The sequence below is a fragment of the Penicillium longicatenatum genome (assembly GCF_028827895.1).
Source record: "Penicillium longicatenatum strain IBT 33135 chromosome Unknown contig_7_segment0_segment0, whole genome shotgun sequence".
NCBI lineage: Eukaryota > Fungi > Ascomycota > Eurotiomycetes > Eurotiales > Aspergillaceae > Penicillium > Penicillium longicatenatum.
In genome coordinates, this window is record NW_026643124.1 from 1,054,749 (window position 1) to 1,074,489 (window position 19,741).

Consider the following 19,741-nt stretch of genomic DNA (forward strand, 5'->3'; position numbering starts at 1 on the left):
ATTCGCAATCAAAATGAACGAAATTTCAAAACGTTACATTCAGAATCCACACGGTGAACTGGAACAGTAATGATGCTAGCTCTGATGTTTAAGATTCACGTTTCCATGTATATCTAATCCGACGCTTGGTTCTCCATTCTGTCGCATATACTGCTCTTTAAGGGTACAGCAGGTATGATTAATCGTATTCCATATGGCCGCAGATTCCTTGCCAAATTGGCCGACAGAAGAAGAATTTCTAAGCGAGGACAAACTTGACCCTAGATGATCAGGTACAGGCTGCACAACAGACTGGGTCCAGTAAAGATCCCCAACCAGAAGAAGACGTTGCCCACAAGCCTTCGACCTCGCATCAGGCGGGTTCGGCTCAATGAGACTAGCGGAAGCTGTGACATTTGCAAAATCAACAAATACCCCCGGAGACGTCGGAAGATGCACAGCATAATCAATTCATGTACACATGCGGACAGGAGAAATGTAATCAAACTGGCGGACACACGAGAGAGGTGAAAAGTGCTGATCGAGCTGTGATAAACATGGCGCAGTAGGAAGTTATGCACAGGACGATTCCAGTCGCGGGCAAACTGATCCCATGAGACCGAGTTCCACCAGTCAGCATAGAATCCACGATCGGCAAAGCGAGTAATCTCTGCTACTGCATTGAGCTGGGTGGCAGTCAGCTGGCGTCTCCAAGGATCTTGGTCCGAATAAACTCACCACACATTCCCAGATCACGTAGAAGGCCAGGAGGTACTCCATCATGAAAGGAAATAATAAATCGCTTAGAACCCACGGAAATTCCTGTAACCTCTGCTGCAACGTGAATCCTTTCTCCTTCATCTGCAAGGTGGACATGACGACCGGATAGATCCAATTCTGCGAAATCGCAATCATGACCACGATAATACCAAACGTAGCCGCGGTCTTTTCGGCCACATAGACCCAGTTCACTCGCTCTGTTCGTGGATACTCTAGCTCGTAGACTAGCGTGGGCAACGTGACGAAGTCACAGAAATTACCCATGCTTAAGTTTCCAGGATACTGGTTCGTCGACGAAAACTGGCCCCGAAGGCCGTCGGACAAAAGCTCAATCTCCCGTTCAATTAACGCTTTCAAAGATGCCATCTGCTCGCTTCCCAAGGGAGTCCCACTGTCGATTCTCCCCGAGAGCGCCAGGAGATGATCTGTAGCACTGGATCGCCGAAAGCTTTGGTGGTTCACGGAGCTTTGATGGTTCACGGAGCTTTGATGGTTCACGGAGCTTTGATGGTCAATAGAGTGCCGATTTTTGATTTGATTTGGGCCAGCGGGGTCCACAGGTCCCCCCGAATCTCTCGCGGAGGTACGTGAAGAAGAGCACCCTTGTTCGTCGCTGTGCTTGTTCAACCGTCGCAGCCGAATTCTCAATAAATCCCGCTTTCTGTATAGCTCAGATACTGACGAGGGATTTGGTCAGCGTCTCTGTGGGCCAAGCAGAGAAATGGCAGGTGGTAACTTACAGTACCCATTGAAGGAAGAATAACTATGCTGCTTCATCAGCATCGTCAAACAATGTAAAACCATAAAAACCGTATGTGTCCATGGCCAGTCGCGATGATAAGTCCACCAAATAGCGATGGCTAGGTATGCCGTCTGCCAAGTCTGCAGCTCTTGCATTAGCCAACTTCCTTGTGGCTTCTTTGGAGTCCAATGATCTCCTGTCTTACATTTTGAATGAGCCACCCCAGACCGCTCCACCGTAGATACCCCCGGAGAACGGCCCGCTGAAGACCGAGGCAAAAGACTGTCGACCAACATAAAACCAAGTCCGATATGCCTAAAACTAGGACATCCTTGCGGAACATCAGGTGGATAATCTCGTTCTGGCCCCAGAGGCTGCCGTAAACCCGCCAGTTATGTGCGGCGATCTTGACCAGCAGCAAAGTCACGCCTAGCCAAAAGAGGGTGAAGAACCCATGGAATTTATTCAAATACAAGCTTGGATTCTGGCGGTCAAACGTACTGAGCTGCCGAGTGAATTCCAAATCTTGAAAACGAAAGCGACGTCTTTCTGCATCTAGCCCCCCAGTGCTCTCGAGATGTGACTTGTGATGGAGAACTTCCTGGAGCAGCTTGGCATCCTCTGCCGTCAACAAGTATTGACCTGCTTGATCAATCTCTTGGAGTTTCACCGACACACTTGGCCCTTCTGAGGCTTCATCAAGCTCTAGGTCGCTTGACGGGGACGTGGACGCGAGCTGTTCCTGTAGAAGGTCTCCCTGGTCCGAGGGCATGCTGAAGGGTCACATGGATATACGGAGCTAGAAATCTTCAGCTAAGCCTTTGCTGATCATCTCTCTCATATGTGTGTGTGTGAAAGTGTGTCTCCCTTTCTTCTCTTCAGTTAATCCTGTTTAACCTGACAGATGTGCAAGCTTCTCGGTCCGGGTGTTTCGGATATTGTGGCAAAATGTAGTGAAAATATGACGTTGACGCTTGAGATCGGACGATTATATAGTATTCAAGTCATACAAGTGTAATAATAAACAAACATTAATGATGAATCTCAGGGTTGCTTTGTTTTGTTCATATGATGTGATTGCAGGGAGGTTGTACTTCTCCGCCCGCGACACCACTGACCTTAACAACCATTTTCTTCGTAACTCCGGGTTCACCAGCTCCTACCAACCATGGGTCCGTCACAAGTTCAAGTCCCTTGCTTGGAGCAGCCCAGTACTCTGAGTCCATCACAAACCAATTCCGATGCCAACCCGTCCTTGAATGCCAGCAACTTGACCGAGGTGGACATGGGTGGCACCCAGGAGACTGTGATTGAAGTGATTGAAGTAGCTGAAGATATCACTCCGCCGGATGCGCAAGCGCAGCCAGAACTTCACAAGAGAAAAAATACTGACCCAGGGTTTTTGGAGTAAGAGAATCGACTTCCCGTATTTGTCTCTTGTCGCTCGTGAGCTTCATAACACCATGGCACAGGCGATTGGGGAATTCTACTCACCTCAAGTGGCCCAGCTTACCGTGTCTAGCATTCTCACCTCTCCAATGGTTGATATTATCGTCGGTCAAGGGGAGAACAAAACAACTCTCAAGGCCCACCAGACCCTTCTCCTCGAGTCACCCTTCATGAATGAATTCATTAGCAAGTTTGAAACAGCCGGTCCAGTACGTCGTGATCGAAGAATCCGGTCGCATTTGCCATGTCGCTAATAGTCTATGTGCTTTCTTAGCGGCGCATTCTACTCCCTACCGAGAACGTCGAGACATTTGGATGCTTCCTTCAATTCCAATACACTCGCGACTACACTGTGACGCAGAGTGAGTGTCCCTCAACCAAGACAGATGACAGCGGAGAACAGTTGCTCCGTCATGCGCGAATCTACACACTTGCCGAGAAGTTGGGTTTGCCTCATCTGAAGAGTCTGGCCCATAAAAATATCCACAAAGTGAGGAGCACGCCAGGCGGCGAGTTGGCCTACGCCCGCTATGTCTACACGCACACCCAACCGGATGATACCCCCATCAGAAAACCGGTCGCCTCATACTGGGCCACCCGTGGTCATATCCTGCGCCATGATCTGGAGGACCAATTCAAAAAGCTCTGCGTCGAGGTGCCGGATTTCGCCTTTGATGTGCTGACCGTTGTGATGGATCGCAATGAGAAAAGCTCAGAGACCGGTTCAAGTGTTCGCGATAGTGCTAGGAAGCGTCGTCGGAGTGAGAAGTAAAGCCTACCTTGAAGAGCCAATGCTACTGGGCCTGATACCCCCTCTGCGTATTGATTTGGACATTGTATTTGGTTCTCCAAGTGAGTGCTGTACATCTAAATCCTCTTTTCATTGTAAGATCTGGCCGTAAAGACTCAACTTGGGGGTTCCCGGGTTCTTGGAGACTACCTTAGAGATTAACCATATATAGATAGCAGATCCCGTCTCGGAAGGGTAGTTAATGCAATTTATTTAATGAGGATCATCGTAGTGACCTAGAGCTTATTGGGCCAGGCTCTCCACTTCGGCAAGAGCCTTGGGTGCAGAGGTCAAGTTATCGGAACCGTCTGGAGTGATGTGGACGTTGTCCTCAATGCGCACACCTCCCACAGCCCAGTACCGTTCCAAAACATCCGCATCAATATACTTGCCCAAATCTGGGGATTCCAGAACAGGATTGATGATGTACCGACAGAAGTAGATCTGAGACGATGCAGTTAGCGGGGATGAATTTCGTGGATCTTCTCAAACACAATGATTATCTTACCCCAGGCTCAACGGTGATGACAGAGCCGGCGGGCAGGTTGCCGCGCACTCGCAGATACCGGAACATCTTGTCCTCGTCCTCATAATTGGGATAGCCGCCGGTGTCATGGGTGTCCATTCCCAGGTAATGACCTAGGCCGTGGGGGAAGAAAGCTACGCTGACCCGCTTCTCAAATAGCTCCTCCTCAGAGCCGCGCAGAATTCCAAGCTTCAACAAACCCTTGATTGCGATGCGATGCGCCAATGCATGGACATCATCCCACTTTACTCCATCCTTTAACATGGCAATGCACTCAGACTGCATTTGAAGGACAATCTCATAGATCTGCCGGGTTTCCGGTGTGAACTTGCCGTCCAAGGGGATCACGCGGGTGATATCGGCACAGTATGTCTGGTATTCACCACCCGCATCGATGAGCAAATTCTTTTTCCGCTGCTGAGTTACAGGGTCGAAGAGAGGCTTGTCGTTGCTGACATAGTGTAGCGTCGCGCCACTTTCGCCACTGGCAAAGATGGGGTGGTAGGACTGTTCCCGGCACCCATTGGCAATGCAAGTGCTGAGGAAAATACCCTCCAGCTCGCGCTCGTTGGTTGCAGTCTGAGCCGCTTTGATGACAGCGATATGGGCCTTGGCGGAAATCTCATTGGCCCGTCGCAACAGGGCCACCTCGTACGCATCCTTCACCACACGAGCGTCACCAATGACATCTTTCAGAACAGAGAGGTTTGCGGTAGAGAATCCCTGGAACTTGACATCCTCCGATACTTGTTCCGAGATGGCGAAAATAGGTGCTTTGCCGCCCTGGGTAACCGCAATAGCAGCCAGAGTTGCATTTGCATCAGTGGTATAGAGGACGCGATCAACATCATAGAGCTTCGCAGCCTCCTCAAGGGACATAGGTAGGCCGGACCAAATCACAGAGTCCGCATCAATAGGAGGAATGAACAAGGTTAACTGGTCTGCTTTGACATCGTAGGCCACAGACGCATCAGGCAAGAGACATCCAGTCAAGTAAAAGAACGGACGACGTTGCCTATATAGTCAATGACGAGTTTACAGCGTGATCACAGGACTGACGAGCTTACCTGAATGGCATGGTCTCGTCATTGTCTTCGATTAAACGAGTTTTTTGCGCCTCCAGGTAGAGAACGCCGACCTCGCCATGACGAGCCTGGATAAACTCAGCCACCCGACGAGCGTGAGCCTTGGCCGGGTACTTGGTAGCAAGAATCGCGTCAATCGAAGCCATGGTGAGTTAAAGTAGAATTTCAAAGGGGGAAAAAAAGCTGTGCGGGGCAGGTGTTTGTATTTACCGGCATTGCGGGGCCTGTTATCTATCCATGGGGCGGCTACATCCGGTAGATGTATTTTAAAGGAATCTGATTGGCTTCATTACACATACAATCACCCACATCATCGGCCTGGACTATGAGTCTCGGACGCAGATATCTCCTCAAACTCCATTTGCCATTGATCCACCTCGGCAAACTTCTTAGCAGCGGCGCGCAACTCGGCACTCATGTAGCGCTGATCAGACACCCCAGACACCGCCTCAGCCTCGGAATCGCTTGCGTCCGAGTCGGGTGGGGAGGACAAGGGTGAAGATGACGGCGAGGAGAGGAGTAATTCATTCTCCTTATCCACTTCTCCCCTGGCTAGCTCCCGTGACTTGGACTGCTTGGGGGCCGGGGCGGATTTGGCCTTGGTCTTCTTTGGTTTTTGATTGGATTGAGCTCGATTGCTGCCAAGGGGTCTGGGTTTTCTCGAAGGTGCACGTTGCGTTCTTTTTGCCGGCAGATAGCTAAGTTCGTCTTCGTCGCCGGAGACCGCAGCGTGCATCCCATCATCGCTTTCGTCACTGAGGGGTTCAGCGTCGCCCGCCGCTCGGCGTTGACGGCGAGGTTGCCGGCGACGGGGAAGTAGCCTTTCCCGGAGTGTTGCTGTGGCCAACTGAACCGTGTCTTTGGAATTATTCTTTTCGGAAATCCGGTGAAGAGCGGCTGGCGAGCGCGGCGCTGCAATGGAACCTTGAGTACTCTCTGGTGGAGGTGGACTGCTACTGGCGGGCAATGCCATGGTTTGACTAAAAATTTCAGGAAAAGGTATAGGCTGTGGTGTCTCCTCTAATCCATGGGATGAGCGTCTGCGAGGTACTGGTGTAACACTGGGGGAATCCTGGACAAATCCTGGAACCTCTTCCACTGATGATTGGGGTACTTGTATTTCCTCGCGCTTGCGCTTGCGAAATCCGCCAGATGACTGTAGCGACCCCGATGCCGACCTCGATGGAGACTGATCACCCGGATTTAAGAGTAGCGAATGTCCTCGGGGCAGATTCAAAGGTGTGGATTCATCCTGAGGGCTCAAGCCTCCCAGGAAGTCTTCGTCATCGAGGTCGGATGAGCCATCTTCGGCTTGCATCATCTGCAATATGCTCTGTTGACGGGGGCGTCGGCGAAAATTGCTCAAGACTGAGCTTTCAAACCCGGGGGTACCTGGGACGCGCGAGCTCGCATCGCCCTTTCGGCCCGCAAAGGATAAGGTCGACGAGTAGCCACGGGACCTAGTCGGGGGTCTGCTGCCCGTACCAGGACGACTCCCAGTACCAGGCCGATCGCCAGCTGGCGATGATTCAATGGCTTGTTCATAGCTTTTAGCTAACGGTGTTTGACTGCGGAGGGTTTGTCGAGGATCTAATGTAGACCCGCGTTCTGGCGATTTGGCGGGGGACTCCTTATCGCGTGTTCCTGCAACTGCAGGCTTGGGAGCCTTGGTAGATCGATTTCGCTTAGGAGCAGGGCGCGGCATATTTGAAATTCAGAGGTGGATTGAGTCCAGAATCGCAAATTTCTTGATCCAAAGGAAAAGGAGAAAGCGCGTTTGTTTGGGGACGCGTCCACGTGCGGATAAGGAAGATAAGGGCTATCAATCAGCGTCGCGGGGAAAACAAGATGGAATCCTCCTTCTGTTCTCCTTCTCTACTCTTTTTCCTTTGCTTCCAAGAACCTTCCCCGGTGATGTGATCTTGTCTTGGGTTGATATCCCTTTGGCTTCCCAATCAGCCACGGACCGTATGCCCGTATGCAACTCAGCAAGATTCATGCCTCGGAGAGCACTAGGCCCAGACGGGGAATTTCTCCCCGCAGATCTGGAATCTTACATGCTCTTCGCTCTTAATGAAAATCTCCCTGCACTTCAGATTCTATATTGCATGACATGTGGATTTGCTCTTTCCTGAATTTACTGTCAATCTAGAATTATCCAATCCCTTACACCAGAGGGGGTGGATAGTCGCTTCTGAAGGCTTGCAAGCTATGAATCATGGCGTCACCAGAAAAAGATATTGACCTCGTCACAGGCATTGATGTCAACTATGAAACCAACAAGAAACGATCAAACTCAGAGACGACCGACTATCCGCGAAGACGGGCCATCATTGCTGTAGGCATCAGTTATTATCGCTGGAATGTTTTCTCAAGATTGCCGTGAACTAAGTATATAAAAATCACAATAGTGCCAAATATGCCGATTGCGCAAGACACGCTGTAACGGTGTACGTCCCAAATGCCAGCTCTGTACGGATTTGGATGCTGAATGCACGTACCGAGAACCGGGAATCAAGCTCGATATGGGCGATAAGTTGATTCTGGAGCATCTTGTCCGGATCGAGGGTCTGCTGCATGCAAGCTTATCGACACCCGGACCTCAATCGGCCTTGTCATCGAATTCTCCTACTACGAGTCATGACACCAATCTTGGCAATGAAGATCCAGGGGCGAAGATCAATAACGGAGCTCCAACATGGAAAATGTCGGTGGGCCTTGCATCTTGGGCCAACCCACCTTCGAGTATTAGCATCTCCACAATGCCCAGGGTGCATACCACCCCAGGCCTGCACCTTCTGCAATGGCCCTTGGTGCGCGACTTGGTCTTGAAACCCTACGGCCCGCAGAGTCTCCTTCAGCTAGAGATGGCTCGCGAACCATTACGAATGACACCAAATTCCGGATTTGATTTAGGAAATGTGCCTACGTATGTGCAGGCTTTTTTCGGTCATGCCAACGTCTGGTACGCCTGCGTAAACCCATACTCGTGGAATCGATACTATAGAACCGCTCTTGCGCAACGATTCCAAGAAGGACCAGTCTCTTGTCTCGTCCTGCTCGTCTTGGCTCTTGGATGTGCCAGCCGAGAGGGCAGCATGGCATTTGTGCCTCCAGACTGTGAACCGCCAGGGCTTCCATACTTTGCCACTGCCTGGAGTCTTTTACCATCTGTCATGATGCGCAATTCTGTCATGGCTGTCCAGTGCATGGTCCTTGCGTCGGCCTATTTATTCTACCTAGTGCGTCCGTTGGAAGCTTGGAATTTGTTGTCAAGTGGCAGCATGAAATTACAATTGCTCCTGGGCGACTCAAATCGTGTGCCTGCACGATGGAAAGAGATCAGCAAACGAGTCTTTTGGAACTCACTTTTGTACGAGAGTGATCTGCTGGCGGAACTCGATCTTCCGCACTCCGGTCTTGTCCACTTTGAGGAATTTGTCTCCCTCCCAGGGAGCTTTGAGGAAGAGGAGGATGGTGGTGATGATGATGGGGACCTGGGCGATGATCATGATTCCGACGGGCGTTCCACCGGCAAGCCTACTGAAGAACCGCCCGGTCGAGATGAGCTTTGGTACTTTCTAGCTGAGATTGCGCTACGGAGACTTCTAAATAGAGTCAGCCACCTTATCTATCAGAAAGACCATTCACAAACACTTGCAGCGTTGGGACCGGTAGTGTCGGAGTTGGACTTCCAGCTATCACAGTGGCATGACAGTCTGCCTCGTCCGGTAAAATTCCCTCTCACGCAGATACCACTCTCCAACCCCGCGCAGACTGTTCTTCGGCTTCGTTATAATGCATGTCGCACGATCATTTACCGCCCGTATATTTTGGCCGTTTTTAAGAATGAGCAAGCTGCTGTGGACTCGAATGTGCGAGAGTGTTGCCGAAGATGTCTGGAGGCCACTTTGCGCCAACTCGAGCACATCACCAGCCATCGTGAAGGCCACCTTCCGTATCTCTGGCAGGGCGCCTTGTCGATGGTATCACAGACCCTGCTGATCATGGGTGCTACCATGTCGCCCACTCTATCGATACTGCTACCGGCCTCGCCTCATGTCGATGCCATCATCTCTAATGTGATCGCCGAGGTTGATGGATACGCCCACTTGGCACCAAGTCTGAAATTGTCGGCAGAGATCATTCGTGATGCCGAGAGGCGGCGGCAGATCTGGCTTCGATCACCAGGAATTGGTACATGAAAACGAAGAATTGTCATAGTTGCCTATTACTTCGTAGACTAGTGCATGTCTTCTTTTCCGAAGATGCTGCAATTCACACATTGTTACCATAGGCTGGCTTTATTTTCTTCATGATGTGGTGATTTCATTCAATGTAATCTTCATGAAAACAATCATGGGACATCGTAGCTACCGGCAGCCCCCAGCTCAATGAATAGATTTAGGGATTGTTGAGGGCTACAAGACAGTAGAATCGGAAACAAAGAAATTGCTTTACAACATGCGAGTCCAAAAAGAGGGGAAAAAATGAAAAATAGGTACAAATCCCATCTCATGGCAATTATGTTCTTCAAATCATATCTTAACTAGGCGAATCATGGTATCTTAAAAGACATGGCGAAAGGTCAATATAAACGTCAAAAGAATATTGGCAGATAAAATCAGGATGGCCACGACGGGCCAATTGAGGGGGAAAAATGGCATGAAAAGGGGGTAGGATCTGTCGTAGACTCTTAGGCCAAGACCCATTCACTGCCCCGCTTGATGAACTTATCAAGCATCATGCCCACATCAGCCAGTGCAAAGCGGCACACATAGAAGCCAAAAAACTCAGCCGCATGGCGTGTGCTGAGTTCCAGACCGACGTGGGTTGATGATGAATGTTTGAGTCCGGGATCCTCAACTTGCTGGGCGATTTGATCTAAATCGGTCAGCATGGAACGAAAAGAATGGAAGGAGCTAGGGAAGTGTACGAACCTATGACTTGAGCAGCATCGAAAAGACGCGCTAAAGCTCCCATGTAGTTGGCATTCGGCCCCGAGAACTCTAGCTGAGTGACGTTGCGCTTTGTATGAGTGGTGGGTGCCGACGTCATGGGAAGAGAGTTGAGCGTCAGATTATCCTTGTTGCTTTCCTTGACGTTCTGGGGAGCAGACGCGGTTGTACTGATCCCGGAGGTCTTAGCCCGTAGCCGTTTCCAAGTCGGGAGGTATGACTTGTTCGATGTGCCCGAAGTCCTGGAAGGGGGAGGGTCAGGATGGGCGGGATCCTCTGCTGTCGCATTTGGCCTGAAAAGCGGCATCGACGTCTGGATCCCGACATCATGACCCAGCTTCTTAGACAGTGTGGCTTGGACCTGATCAAGAATACCCTCAAGCGCTTGCATTTCTTCCAACACGGCATCGGCATCGTAGGTATCTACCTGGGCTAGTTTCAACAGCGCCGCGGTCAGGAGATCACAGTTAGACACCTTGTCTTCCACGGCCTTGATCTTGACATTCTTCACACGCCAGGCATCACGAGGGATGAAGAGCTTTGCGGACAAGTAGCCACCGTGGGGGTGGGCGAGTGATTGATACAGACACCGCATCAGCCAGAAGGGACGAAGAAGAAAGGATTCTGGACACGGCTCGAGAGGAAGGGGTGCATTGGCTACAAGAGGGTTTGGACAACCCAAGGCGGTGGGAGAATGAATGTTGCAGTCAAAGAGATTGAGACCCCCGGTAGGCAATCCGTTTTGTGTGAAGTATGTCGCAGTTGGGGTTGGCATTACAGGAACACTGCCGCTCATGACGGCCTTCTGGGTATCCAATGTTGGGAACGAACCACTCCACGGGGTTGTGGGAGAGCCGGGTGCTGTCTCGGGGTTGGGAACGGACACATTGCGAGATCGAAATGCTTTTGAAGCAGACTTATCCAGGCCATCTGGGGCAGACGGTATTTTGCCCATGGGCCGCCCCGAGGCAGGTAAAGGAGGAACCCCAGCCTCGTCATCTTCATGAGTGCGGGCCTTGGCGAGACTGGTATGGTCTGTGATGGACCCGATTGAAGGGTTGCGCTTTGAAGGGTAAAGGTTGGCTCGAAAACCTGGCGCGAGAGCTTTGAAATGGTCTGACGGTGGTTCATCTTTGGGAAGTGGCGGCGGTGGGAGGCGATTTGCGAGAGGAGTTGAAAAGGATTCGAGATCAGAGGCACTGGAGTCGGTACGAGATCGTGCATTGGTTTCGATCTTCAGTTCGCCTGAATTCTGTCCCGACAAGCGCCGCGCTCGGACACCTGGGACTGGAGGTGGTCCCATTGCGGGAGGAGGGGGAGGCTGGGATAGAGAAGCCCGTTGCGGTAAACTAGGGAAATCAGAGGGGATTGGAGGCAAAGCGACAGACGGAGGAGAAGATGGGAGAGGGGTTTGCTCTGGTCTCTGCTCAGGGGGTAGGATATCGTCGTCCTCTGCGAGGGTAGACAAGGTAACCCCGGTGCCCGTGATGTTAGACGCGGCTGAGCTCTCCCAAGTTCTTCCAGACAAATTGCTGGAGTCAGATTCTCGAGGGAGCGCCGACTTGGACTGAACACCAAACTCGAAATCATCCATGACATAGCCCTTGGTCATTTCTTCTAAGAGTCGCTCTTCTTCCTCCGCTTCCTCATCGAGGTAGGAATTTCGTACCACCGGATCCTCGAGTATGTTTTGTTCCTGAATACGACGTATCTCTCGGCCACGGTTCATGGCAACCTCGGCCTCGAGCTCCGCTTCGCGGACCCGCTGCTTAGCCAGCTCAATATTTCTGCGCGCATTTGCCACGATGTCATCACTTTCTTCCTCGCGGTACTCCATGACCGGCTCCAAACCTTCATCGTATGCAGCCTCCACCGCTGCATCGAGGGCGGCATCGAACTCGGCTTCAGTGTCAGTGCTTATGCGTCGACTTGTGCGCCGTCGTAGATAGACAGAGGACGCCTTCGAGTTCGCGGATGACGGTGAGGATGCGCCGGACTCGTCAATTGTGTCCAGCCACGAGGTTGATTCATTAGTTTCCTGCAAAGAGGGTTCCAGATATTGTTGATGGTAAGCAACACTACCACCTGAGCTCGCAGGAGTAGATCGATCAGACTGTGGATTCTTAGGCATGGCCAAAGACCGTAGTTGATCATCAAATACGCCTGGCCTCAAAGATTGGCGGCGAGGAGGAGGAGGTGACTCGGAAGGAAATGCTTTGGCATCTTCTATAGACGCATCGAAGCCAAGGCTTGAGTGGTTAGAGCTATGTTGGCTCTGGATACGAGCATCATCCATTACTGAAGTTTGGAATAATTCGCCGTATGATTCCTGGCTCAAAGGGCGATCTGGAAGAGCCTTGTCTTCGCTATCCGGTAGAGGCAAGTCCATGCGCTGAAGTTCTGTGATTCGTATTATATAGGTATCGCGCTAGAACAATTAGCCTTGAGCTCCGGTATGTCCACAAATAAGGATAATAACATACAATTTCCTGGAGTTTAAGTTTTTCTTCGTCTCCGCCATTGCTACGGAGCATCACTAGTTGCAGCAGCTGACATGCATCTGTATAGGCTTCCATGGCACCTTCGAAGTTGGCTGCATTATCTAAAAGAACAGCTGTGTTCGCCTTCTGCAGAGCTTTGGACAGCATTGCTTTCTGGGTCTGGCCATGCTGTCTGCCATCTGCCTCCCCTTCCCCGTCCGCCAACGAGACGGCTCCTTCACTGGGCCGAGCCACGTGGCCCTGAGTATAGGACGGCTCATTTCTGGAATTATATTGTTCATTTGGCGAAGAGTTATTAAACAGGTGACTCGAGGCCGTAAACGAAAGATCGAGGTGGGAGTTCGAGTCGGGGGGAAACATATCCGATGCTCTCAGATCCGGCAGGCTCAGCTCGGGCAGCTCCCCCAACGCAGGTCCCCGCTGTGGACTATGTCCCGTCAGGGACATCTTGGAACTCCCTCTGCGATGGCCCGTATAGTCCGGTAGACCTTTGCTCGATGCGGTGGACTGCGACCAGCGGTTTACACTTCCCAGGCCTTCTTTAATGGGGCTACTGCCCCACGAGCCATCTGCAGCGAGACCTGGGGCATTTTCCGTCACCACACCTAGTCCTGTTGGAGTAATGGCTCCGGAGGCCTTCCCCATTCGATTGCGAGATGCTGGGCGGGAGGACCGAGAAGCCGGGCGATTGGGCGGCGCGGTCGACGGGGGCTCCATGAGAGATCCCGAGGGACGTCTAGGGTGGAACGATCTCGGTTCATCTTCCAGGGCGGAGCGGTGTAGCATTTTTCCAAGAGCGGAGGGGTACGATCCAATGAGGCACTATATGATTCAGAGGTCGAGGTCGGGCATTGAGAAAAAGGGACAATTGTCGAGCGATTTCCGAGACGATATTGGTCAACTTTCTTTGTATCGAAACCGAGCAATTCAAAAATTAAATGGATTGGACTGCAGGGCGCATGCTTCGACCACGTTCAAGAGAAGTAGGTTAAAAAAAGGAACGAAATCTTAGGGAGAGGGGGGTTGGTGTGATTCTGGGATGTCCTCAGTATGCGCCGAACCAACGCATGATTTCGAGAGCGGAGATAATCTGTCGCGAGAGAGATTGAAGGGGACAATTGCAGACTGAGTGCATTATCTTCAATCTCCCTGCAAAGTCCCACGAGAAGAGTAGTCAGGGGCGGGACCAGCGGGATTATTCTTCAGGGGTGGTCCGTGTTTGATGCGGGCGGTGTGAAAAGGGGGATTGATGTGGGGGAATACAATCACGGTACTCCGTATAGTGATCTAGTACATGCGTAGTAGAAATGATTGTGATAGTGTACAGAAGAAGACGATGAGGAAAAAGGAACTGTAAAAATTCTATTCCTCAGTATCTTCTAACCGAATCCAATCAGAATATACTCCCCACTGTCCACTAGTCCATACATCATGAAAGGGAGAAACTCTACGTGGTTCTTGGATCGATAGACTCGCAGTCGTAGTTTACTCATAATTTCTGAAATCAAAATCTGATGGATCTGATTGAGTAGTCATACGGTCTAGTTACAGTATACGCGATAGACTGTTTTGATTTGTCCGCTTTCACGCTTAGAGCCGGGAACCACCAAAACTCTTCATGGAATCAACCAGATGAATCCCTCCCCGCTCGGACGTCTCTTCTCGCGCACTTTCTCTCCTTTCTTCGTCTCTGTGCGAAGACTGACCATGGCGTCCAATCCGCGGGATCCGAACACCCTTAGCAACTACAATAACTGGCGTTCCACTCACATCACCGCCAATTTCGATATCTTGTTTGATCAGAAGAAGCTGGTTGGCAATGTCGTCCACAAATTTACGTCCATTACCGATGCTGTGTCGCGGGAAATCATCCTAGACACCAGCCATCTGGACATTGGCTCCGTCAAGGTTGATGGCCAACCTTCCAAGTGGGAGCTTCTTCCCACGCTGGATCCCTTCGGCACCCCACTTAAGATTAGTCTTGAGCAAGGTGTCAAGCTGAATGAAATTGTTGAGGTGGATGTAGGTTACTTTCTCTATATGTCACCATGAATCCCCAGCAATGTCTCTACAGTCTCTCAATGTCGACTCCGAAGTACTGACGCCGGTAGATTGCGGTGAAAACCACCGAGAAGTGTACTGCACTTCAGTGGCTGACCCCCGCCCAAACCTCCAACAAGAAACATCCATATATGTGTAAGTACCTATAATCAGGTAGAGATCTCTGGTCTCTAGGATTCTCGGAGCTCTCTTTTGACCAGACTCCAGTTTCGCAATGTCAGGCCATCCACGCCCGGTCCATTTTCCCCTGCCAGGACACACCAGATGTCAAGAGCACCTTGGATTTTAACATCACCTCGCCTTTGCCCGTCATGACGAGTGGTCTTCTCACTCAGTCGGATGAGACCTCGCAGTCGGGTCACAAGCTCTACCGATTCCACCAGTCGGTGCCGATCCCCAGCTATCTGTTCGCGATTGCCAGCGGGTAAGAGCATATATCTCCGTGATCCTACCGGGCTAGTAATAACTGAAAGTTTCACGTAGAGATGTTTCGCAGGCTTCGATCGGTCCTCGAAGCGTGGTAGCTACCAGCCCGGACAAGCTGGAGGAATGCAAGTGGGAACTGGAAGCCGACACAGAGAGCTTCATCAAAACCATCGAGGTATTTTAAAAGCCATTTATTTTATGAGCTTGAATTGCTGACCTGAAGGTATAGAAAATCGTGTCCCCCTACGCTTGGGGCCAGTATAACGTTTTGATTCTGCCTCCCAGCTTCCCGTATGGTGGCATGGAGAACCCGATCTTTACCTTTGCGACCCCCAGTATCATCTCAAAGGATCGTGAGAATATCGATGTCATTGCACACGAGCTCGCTCACAGCTGGAGTGGCAACCTGGTGACTAACGCTTCGTGGGAGCATTTCTGGCTGAATGAGGGCTGGACCGTGTATTTGGAACGACGGGTATGTGTATTTCCCGTCATGGAGAGCCGCACTGATTCTAACCAAATTTGCAAATAGATTTTGGCAGCAATGTATGTGTACCAGCGAGAGGCGTTCTAAAGCATTACTAACCATATCCAATAGCCATGGCGAGGCGTACCGTCATTTCTCGGCCATCATTGGCTGGAAGGCGCTTACCGATTCCGTGGAGCACTTTGGTCATGACCACGAATTTACCAAGCTAATCACTGATCTCAAGGGCAAGGACCCCGATGATGCCTTCTCGAGTATCCCTTATGAGAAAGGTTTCAACTTCTTGTTCTACCTTGAGAACCTTGTGGGCAAGCCGAAGTTTGACAAGTTCATTCCTTATGTAGGTCCTTTCTTGCTCGGGTGACCCTAGAGTATTTTCTGATATATCTTATTTAGTACTTCACCACTTTCCAGCGCAAGTCTCTTGACTCATATGAATTCAAGGCAAGCATTCTGAGCTTCTTCGAGTCGGATGCCGAGGCATCTAAGCTGCTGAACGAACTGGACTGGGATAAGTGGTTCTATTCCCCTGGAATGCCCCCCAAGCCGGAATTTGATACATCCTTGGTGGACGTGGTCTATGCGCTGGCTAAGAAATGGGAGACTCTCCCTAGCTCGTCGTTCAAGCCGCAGGTGAGCGACCTTGAGGGTCTGACAGCTAACCAGATTGTCGTTTTCTTGGAACAGATTCTCCGCTGGGAGCAGCCTCTCCGCCCAGAACTTTCCAAGTTAATGGGTGAGGTCTACGGGCTGTCCAAAAGCGAGAACATTGAGGTTTCCAACCTGTATTTCCAAGTTGGTATGAAGGCCGGCGATGAGAGCGTCATTGAGCCAACTACTGAGCTACTAGGCCGGATTGGAAGAATGAAGTTTGTGCGACCTCTGTAAGTTGCCCAGCCACTATAGCTTGTTGACCATGAGCTCACCGAATCCCCAGGTATCGTAACCTCCAGAAGATCAACCGACCAGTTGCCCTTGCAACCTTTGAGAAGTACAAGGACTTCTACCACCCCATCTGCCGTGGTATGGTCGAGAAAGACTTGTTCGGCAAGAAGGAAAACTAGATCATCTGAGCCTTGTCTACAAGAAAAGCAATCCCCAAAAAGGCAAATCAAAAAAAAAAGACAGAACAGTCCTAGACATTTCACTTGAAAAGAGAGCCAGGTCTAATTTGAGTAATGGAATAATGGAATACTGTACATGATGTGATTAACCTCGCAGAAGGCGGAATTTCAACGTAGTAAAACAAGATCCTGAAAAGAGAAGGTCCGTGCTCAAAGGCACTGTTATGTCCAGACTTGAGGGCTTACTTGCCCCCAGCCATTCTCTTATCCGCAGGCGAATACCCAAAAATACCCGATTCTTGGGTACTTCCTTTGCTGAGTGCAAAAACTATATCCGCCTCTTGCATCTTTGAGAGCTCCGACAGGACTCGTCGCATATAAGTCACCACCCAAGCAACCTTAGTCCAGTCAATATCATCTCCATCAGCACCCACCGAGTTGGCCTTCCACAGGTTCCTCCAGACAGCAGCACCCAGCACCGCGTCGCCCTTGGCCAGCCCCTCGTCATATGCGGCAATAATTCCACGCCATTGGATAAAAAGATCCTTCAGATACTTGTTACGGATAGAACGGCTTCCAATGTCGTGTAGGACATCCATGCGGTGTTCGGCGTTGTGTGAGAAGTGGTCAATGAGGTGGCGGGAGTAGGTCTGGACACTTTCACGAGTGGGAAGGGCACGAAGTCGAACAGTTAAAAGATACATGTGCAGGAAGGTGATTTGTGACCAAGTGGAAAATGTTGGTACAAGGCCAAGCTCTGTTTAAAACCAGAAGTCAGAAACTAGATTCAGCTAGCCAGTTGCTCCCAGCATTACTTACCTCGATACCACCAGCTATCACTGACGCCAAGATGCTCCCCCGACTCTGTCATAGGAACCTCAACCCCCTTTTGAGTTGCCTGAGGGACTTGGTAGTCTGCCTGGCTCGAGCAGGCTTCAAAAAGCTTCTGGGTCATTCCATACGCGACGTAGGTCTCGGCCGCGGCTCCGGGCCCAGTCGATACATTCCGGATGAGGCCGTTTGGTCGGGTAGGAAGAGTTAGGCGCAAAGGATATGAATTAAGAGACGTGGTTGAAGCAACATAATTGCTTGCACGCCCTGAAGTCGAGAGAGATGCGCGCTGAGACAAAGGTCGCTAGGCTTGGTTAGTATTCAAGTCGTTGCGCCAGGAGACATTGGAATAGTACCGGAAGGCAAAATGCCTGCGACCTGCGAAGGCCGCATGCAGACAAGGTCAATCTTGTGGTTGACATTATTTCTTTGGTGGATGCGTTTGTTGAAAGTCGTCGGCGATCTTTTCTGGGTTATCGCGGCGTTTGCACGGTTTGCGTCGGGTGAGCCAATCATCGCTCTCGCTTACCCGGGGAATACAGTCATCTTGCTAGTCAGGAATTATTATAATTTCTAAAACACTTTAATATTGGAAGAAGTAAGAAGACATTCAGCTCTTCAATATTTACGATGATCTATTCGCCTGTATCCATGGATGATGAAGAATGAACGAATGAAACCCCGCTATGACATCCGCGACTTAGAGCTATGGCCAAGGTGCTTGTGCACATGAGAGTCTATGATAATTGATCATTTCGTTTATTAGGTATATTAATTTTTCATGAACTGCATTTGTAACGTGACCTTGATTCTTGGGTCTCTTGATGAGAGTCCCTCATGCCTCTGGATTGAAATCGGATATGCATAAGCCATCGCGGTTTCAGGCTGAGGAATTTTTGGATGCTTCTTCGTTTTATGTTTTTGGATTTTTTGGCTCGTTTGATGGCGTGTGCGATAAGACCGGCTAACGAAGAGTCATCCATCTAGAACGACTCGTTCTGAGCGCTTCTCTACTAGGGGCAGGATCTCAGATAATCGATTGGCATCTCGCATCAATGCAGGGATATCAACCCGGGTATTTGCAAGGGTCTGTCATATCGTTTAGTTGGGCTTTCATGCGAACACATTTCCAAGGAACCGCCCATACCTGTCTCACTTTCTCGTATTCACACTCCTTCGATTGGTATTCTCGGATTACCTCGCGAGTCTCAAAATCCACATAGACACGGGTGTCACGAAGACGGATCAATACATTGTCCAGTCTCATAAAGAACCTTGTCAAAAGAAGCAGTCTTTCGGGCATCACACGGATCTTGCACGATAGCATGGCGATCCCGTTGTCTGCCAATTCGTCCTCGTAGAGAACAACCTCATCGAAGAAAAGAATAGGATCTGGGCGTGTCAGAAGCTCGATGGGTATAGGATTAGAGGTCTCTTCAAATGGTGGGGCACTGGGGCTCAATGTGCCCATGTAGTCGGTGCTGTAGGACCAGTCGAAGGGCTTTACTACTTCTTTAATCCCCTCATGTGTTTTCTCCCTATGGATCTCAAGACGTTAGAAGATAGTGAGCATTACCCACAAATTTGAGTGGGATATATCAATGTGCGATGTTACAGTACCTGCTCTTCTGCCATTCTTTCGAATAAGCCACTTGCAGCATCGACTGTCCAGTCTTGTCGACTCGATCAAGGGCATCGGAAGAGTTGAAATTGATACCCCAGCCACTCTTTTCATGCTCAATCATAACATAATTGTCGCCGAAAATCATTTCAGGAGGTGCAATGCCGAGCTTCTTCGTCATCTCCTCGATCGGGTCTGCTTTTAAGATGGGTAGCTTCTGAGTGGAGATACGGAAGCCTTGAATTGTGATCTCCTGTGGGCGTTTAGTTGGATAGACTGCCGCATGCCCTGTAGGCGGCACAGTGGGGGGTGATCTGGAATTCATGATTTCTTCTCAAACCATGTCGTCATGAATGAAAGCGTTATCAACTAACAATCGCGATATGAAGTTCAGCCCCGCGGGCGGAGAAAGAGGCGGGCCGATGCCGTTGCTGGGGGGAT

General features: G+C 50.4%; 9 protein-coding genes across 9 annotated transcripts; 3 read left to right on the forward strand and 6 right to left on the reverse strand.

Moving 5' to 3' along the window:
• Window positions 1-260: 260 nt before the first annotated feature.
• On the reverse strand, window positions 261-2,273 carry N7484_010656 (uncharacterized protein; the record flags this gene model as incomplete). The annotated part of the gene is made up of 4 exons (XM_057121043.1): window positions 261-665; window positions 718-1,436; window positions 1,500-1,641; window positions 1,707-2,273. 4 exons carry the CDS (start codon window positions 2,271-2,273, stop codon window positions 261-263), a joined length of 1,833 nt encoding a protein of 610 aa, XP_056966797.1.
• Window positions 2,274-2,669: 396 nt separating this feature from the next.
• On the forward strand, window positions 2,670-3,722 carry N7484_010657 (uncharacterized protein; the record flags this gene model as incomplete). The annotated part of the gene is made up of 3 exons (XM_057121044.1): window positions 2,670-2,908; window positions 3,024-3,159; window positions 3,225-3,722. The coding sequence occupies 3 exons, from the start codon at window positions 2,670-2,672 to the stop codon at window positions 3,720-3,722; spliced, it is 873 nt and encodes a 290-aa protein (XP_056966798.1).
• A 261-nt stretch (window positions 3,723-3,983) lies between these two features.
• N7484_010658 (aminopeptidase P family protein) lies at window positions 3,984-5,497 on the reverse strand (the record flags this gene model as incomplete). The annotated part of the gene is made up of 3 exons (XM_057121045.1): window positions 3,984-4,184; window positions 4,249-5,281; window positions 5,334-5,497. 3 exons carry the CDS (start codon window positions 5,495-5,497, stop codon window positions 3,984-3,986), a joined length of 1,398 nt encoding a protein of 465 aa, XP_056966799.1.
• Window positions 5,498-5,661: 164 nt separating this feature from the next.
• On the reverse strand, window positions 5,662-7,056 carry N7484_010659 (uncharacterized protein; the record flags this gene model as incomplete). The annotated part of the gene is made up of 1 exon (XM_057121046.1): window positions 5,662-7,056. The coding sequence occupies one exon, from the start codon at window positions 7,054-7,056 to the stop codon at window positions 5,662-5,664; it is 1,395 nt and encodes a 464-aa protein (XP_056966800.1).
• Window positions 7,057-7,569: 513 nt separating this feature from the next.
• N7484_010660 (Zn(II)2Cys6 transcription factor) lies at window positions 7,570-9,556 on the forward strand (the record flags this gene model as incomplete). Its single annotated transcript, XM_057121047.1, has 2 exons — window positions 7,570-7,689; window positions 7,763-9,556. 2 exons carry the CDS (start codon window positions 7,570-7,572, stop codon window positions 9,554-9,556), a joined length of 1,914 nt encoding a protein of 637 aa, XP_056966801.1.
• Window positions 9,557-10,047: 491 nt separating this feature from the next.
• N7484_010661 (uncharacterized protein) lies at window positions 10,048-13,596 on the reverse strand (the record flags this gene model as incomplete). Its single annotated transcript, XM_057121048.1, has 3 exons — window positions 10,048-10,235; window positions 10,292-12,737; window positions 12,793-13,596. The coding sequence occupies 3 exons, from the start codon at window positions 13,594-13,596 to the stop codon at window positions 10,048-10,050; spliced, it is 3,438 nt and encodes a 1,145-aa protein (XP_056966802.1).
• Window positions 13,597-14,442: 846 nt separating this feature from the next.
• On the forward strand, window positions 14,443-16,848 carry N7484_010662 (bifunctional aminopeptidase/epoxide hydrolase; the record flags this gene model as incomplete). Its single annotated transcript, XM_057121049.1, has 9 exons — window positions 14,443-14,832; window positions 14,922-15,006; window positions 15,079-15,295; window positions 15,355-15,472; window positions 15,527-15,772; window positions 15,830-15,843; window positions 15,896-16,124; window positions 16,181-16,668; window positions 16,722-16,848. The coding sequence occupies 9 exons, from the start codon at window positions 14,443-14,445 to the stop codon at window positions 16,846-16,848; spliced, it is 1,914 nt and encodes a 637-aa protein (XP_056966803.1).
• Window positions 16,849-17,090: 242 nt separating this feature from the next.
• N7484_010663 (uncharacterized protein) lies at window positions 17,091-18,101 on the reverse strand (the record flags this gene model as incomplete). Its single annotated transcript, XM_057121050.1, has 3 exons — window positions 17,091-17,605; window positions 17,668-17,983; window positions 18,036-18,101. 3 exons carry the CDS (start codon window positions 18,099-18,101, stop codon window positions 17,091-17,093), a joined length of 897 nt encoding a protein of 298 aa, XP_056966804.1.
• A 553-nt stretch (window positions 18,102-18,654) lies between these two features.
• N7484_010664 (TIP41 family protein) lies at window positions 18,655-19,625 on the reverse strand (the record flags this gene model as incomplete). The annotated part of the gene is made up of 3 exons (XM_057121051.1): window positions 18,655-18,768; window positions 18,827-19,217; window positions 19,300-19,625. The coding sequence occupies 3 exons, from the start codon at window positions 19,623-19,625 to the stop codon at window positions 18,655-18,657; spliced, it is 831 nt and encodes a 276-aa protein (XP_056966805.1).
• Window positions 19,626-19,741: the final 116 nt, after the last annotated feature.